This window comes from Austrofundulus limnaeus, unplaced genomic scaffold, assembly GCF_001266775.1.
Source record: "Austrofundulus limnaeus strain Quisiro unplaced genomic scaffold, Austrofundulus_limnaeus-1.0 Scaffold160, whole genome shotgun sequence".
Classification (NCBI taxonomy): Eukaryota; Metazoa; Chordata; class Actinopteri; order Cyprinodontiformes; family Rivulidae; genus Austrofundulus; species Austrofundulus limnaeus.
This window is the reverse complement of record NW_013952562.1, coordinates 433,533-437,840: the sequence shown is the minus strand read 5'-3', so window position 1 is coordinate 437,840 and position 4,308 is coordinate 433,533. Positions and strand designations below refer to the sequence as shown.

The following is a 4,308-nucleotide window of genomic DNA, read 5'->3' as shown; positions in this document are numbered from 1 at the left end:
GAGCTGCAAAAGTTCAGATTTTCTAACTTCCGCGATTTGGACGATTTGAACGATCAGATCGTCCAAATCGTCCAAATCGCGCTGCTCTAATCGCGCTTGAGGCGCCGCAGCACTTCCCGACGTTGCTTGAAGCGCGTCCACCATAGACTTTGTATGTAAACCTGCTGCTCCTGACGCTGAAATCGCGTTCGGTGTGAACGCACCATGAGAGATGGGAAGAGAAGGGAGGGGGGAGAGCGCGGGTAGCGCTGCTACCCGCGCTGCTGCTGCTGCTCTGTGGGAGCGTCAGCGAACTAACAGAACGGTAATCATAAGTTTTGATCAGATTTTTTCTAATCCTATCAGGGAAAGTGGGGGGGACAGATCAGGGTCACTATAAATCTGGGGGGGACATGTCCCCCCCGTCCCCCGTACTAACTGCACCCATGCTTTTTTCACAACAACTTGGCTCAAAACTATCACCATTCATCTCTGGTTATTGCTGTCTGAGCTGGTCCTTTTCACAAACTGCTTCTGGACATTTATTGTCACCAAATTATCTGGAAATGCATGCATGCTTTTCACATGGTTTGGTGTTTCTGTTGCAGATGGACAGAAAGCAGTAAACAAATTTAACTAAATACATACAAAAAATAAGAAAAAACTAAACAATGCAAATGGAAGTCCTCAGAGTCACCCTGATTAAACGACTTTCATCTTTTGAGTTTGTGCTGTGAGCAAAAGTTATGCACTTTGGTCTACACTGTTTTTGTTTGAGCTGCTTTATCAAGAAGAAAAAAGTTTCAACAATAAGAAGCTCTGATCACTGCATGATCTGAAGTGAGTTGAGTTGTGCTTTACAGACATGTTGGACAAATAACTTTTATCTTTTAATTGACAGTTTGAAAAGAACTCGAGCTCCCAGGAAACATCTCTCAGTGAAAAGAAATCATAAAACATAAAGCAACAGCAAGAGCTTATATTAAAGTTAGACACACAATGAATATCAGTTGACTATAATAAATTCCATTTTAAATATTTAAATCCTAGCGATGGGAAAACTTGTAAGAGCGTGAAAGATGCTGCCATAACTTACAACATAGGCATACAAACACACTGGAGCAAATCCCCCTACAGCTGCTTAAATTTCCAGTGATTTATAAATGTGTCACTTTTTAGTTACTTCTTTATTTCCAAGCTGGACTGTGAGGTGTTTTCTTTCATAAAATTAAAAAAATAAAAAGAAAATATTTTACTTTTGTTAGCCTCTACTCTTTGGCCTCTAATTTCTGCCAGGGTGATTTAGATCATCACGATGCTGCAGTTTTCCTCTAAGCTTCAGCAAACTGGAAGCAGTTTTGCACATTCACAAGCAGTCAAGGTGAGACCTCCAAACATCATCTGTCTAACATCTTTTGCACGCATGCAGCTCAGTTCAGCCACACCTCTGTGCTTTAACAACAGTTTTAATCCTGGATAGTTCCAAGATTCCTGGAAATCCTTACATGTCTGTGAACGTTTGACCTTGACATTTTAAAGCCAATYGCAAATGAGATTATTTTTCTAAATTTCTCAGTTCTCGTTCATGATAAATAATCCATATCCTGCAGAGAAGCTTGAAGTAATTCTACTCTGTGTGTGAGACAATGTGCTGCAGCCACATGATTACTGGTTTTATGGCTCATTCTCAACCTCCTGATGACTGCTGCAGCAGTTTCCTCTGGTTTTGAAGCAGCTCGTTGTAACATTAGCCACGTGAATACTGTACAGCCTCACAGTGTGATTTTTTTTTTATCTTTCTGTGTGATTAATTTATTTCTGGAGCCAACCCATGTAGAGTTTAAAAACCAAAATTCAACTAAATTTGTTGATGCACTTAAAAAAGCAAATCAAGAATTTGCTGCTGCATTCTCTATTTTTTTATTTTATTTTTTCAGTGATCACAGATTGTGTAAAATGTAACATGTGTATCTCAGACCATAAGGATGAGTTCAACTTTGTAGGAATTTGTTTAAAACTAGTCATAAGAGACAAAAACTCCAAAATAACAAGGGGTGTAGCAGCACRTATGGAGAAAATTGTGGCTCGGTACAAGTTTGGTGTAGCAGGAGAAAGAAACAAATGCCAAAAGCTATTTTTTTCTCCACTTATTTTAAACAGAAGATAACTCTCCCAGAAGCAGGGACAGAAAAACAAATCAGCATTGTTAGTGTGTAGGCTCCAGTGTAATGGATTGTGTTCAGCAACGTAGGATTTGTCACCTGGTAATGTTACTTTAAAAATAAAAAAAGCCATATTATACTGTTTTATGTAATCAAATTGAACAACAAACAGATATTAAAAATCTCCTAAACAGGAAATTATTTCTCTTTTTTAATTATAAAAAAGGATTTCTTCAATTACTTTGGTCTGAACTTGTTTGGAAATAAAAGGTACTGTGTAATTAAATATCASTCTCCATATGAGGGAATACAAATGATTCTATTTAATGTTAAACCTTCACACTTCACTCCTCAGCCAGGTGAAACATGATGCTGATACACRGGTAGAGCTGATTAAACAGCTGATGGCATGTTTAACAATATTTATCAGATACTGAAGGTCATTTCAAAGTGTGCAAAACATGACCCTTCAGGCTTTCCATACATCCACTGCTGCTGTACACTCAAAAAACAGAGGTAGCAAATTTACTCATGTCAGCTGGTTCCATTCAACCGAACTGAGTAAAGGAACCATTTTTATTCCTCGGTCCATTAATAAAATATGYCCAGAGCCATAAAAACTGTGATTATCAACTGGTGGCTCGTGGACCACTTCAAATTTGTTAAATTTGGGTCTTTTTGGCCTGGGGGGCATGAGTAAAAATGTATAGWGAATTTTAATGTTTATTATTGTTTTTACACTTTGGGACAAATGAAAAGACCTTATTCATGTAAACAAGGAAAACATACTTACATAGTTTACACCAAATTTAATTTTTAAAAAACACAATTGAACTATGCAGATATCTTATTATCTCGTCTAGTATTAAAGGCATTTAAAAGGTAAACCTGACTGATTTGRGAGAAAGATTCTTCTTTAAGGTTGAAAACTGCTGGGTCGGCTGTGGCTGAGTTAAGGATGWTTTGTACTTGTTATCTTTGTAAGGAGTTAGTAGTGCTGAGTGGATGGGTAAATGAGAACACAGATTGTAGTGTAAAGTACTTTGAGTATGCTGGTTGGATAGAAAGGTGCTATATAAGTACAGTCCATTTATATTTGGATTATTGAAATGCCCAACGACAGGCTACCATGATACAATCAACATGTTACACTCTTTGCATTACTKATCACATTTGCAAACAAATTAACATGAAAACTGCAAATGCTAGATTTTTAGGTTGTGAGTATAATAAYCACAAAAATCAWCCTCATGYTAGCTTTGGTCAAAGCTTCAAAGAGCTGCTGCAGAGAGACCAACGAGCCACATGTGGCCCCAGAGCCGCAGATTGCARACCCCTGAGCTATCAACACTGCAACATAATCTAGTGGTTGAGACCACTAGATTACAAAGATTTTACTGAACCCCTACAAATAGACAGGTTGCTACAAAGAAAATAAATAAATAAACATTTGTCCAAGCAGTTTGGTTCTCTGTGTGAAACGTGTAAATACTACATGTCACAATTATTATGTTTGGTAATCAAAAATGATGATTTACACACTTCAATTTGATTTTTTTCATCAGTTTATTTTAAATATGGAGATAAATCCTCAGAAAGATGCAGCGCAAATTATAATCTGAAATATAGTATTATTATACCACGCTGTCAAATCAGCTTAATATATGACACAATTGGCAAATAACAGCAATTGCAACCTACAGAGGGCAGTACAGGCAGACAAACTTAATTCCTCAAACAATTTGACAATCCTTATTTAGCAGTTGTCAGAATAAATATATAACTAAATGATCCAGGTCATAAAGAAGTGAGCAGGTTAATCACACCAACCTTTCTGGAGCTGTTCTCCGTGCTGCTCCTTTGGTGGTCAGCCTGGTTGTCCTTCTGTTCGTCCATGTTCAGGTTTCAGCAACCTTAAGCAGAAGGTCGTAATTTGTCATACAAGACATTTAGTTCACACACAATACCCAGAGGAGCTGAGGAATCATTTCACAACAAACATTCAGGAAGTGGAACTTCTTATAGAAGCCATGGGTAAAAAAAATATATATATAAATAAATAAATAAAAAAGAGAGAAAAAAAAGAAAAACATCTGCTGAGGAGGAAATAACAGTTCCTCTATATGCTGACATGCAGCAGAAGCTTATAAACACACACACACACACA

At 37.3% G+C, this 4,308-nt stretch overlaps 1 protein-coding gene across 1 annotated transcript in view; it reads right to left on the bottom strand.

The window, feature by feature from the left end:
- Positions 1 to 4,308, bottom strand: part of LOC106523557 (solute carrier family 2, facilitated glucose transporter member 9) — a gene marked incomplete at its 3' end in the record, with an annotated part of 43,419 nt that overhangs the window by 33,090 nt on the left and 6,021 nt on the right. Inside the window, 1 exon segment of the mRNA XM_014017024.1 lies at positions 3,972 to 4,054. Coding sequence (XP_013872478.1) covers positions 3,972 to 4,037 — 66 coding nt within the window.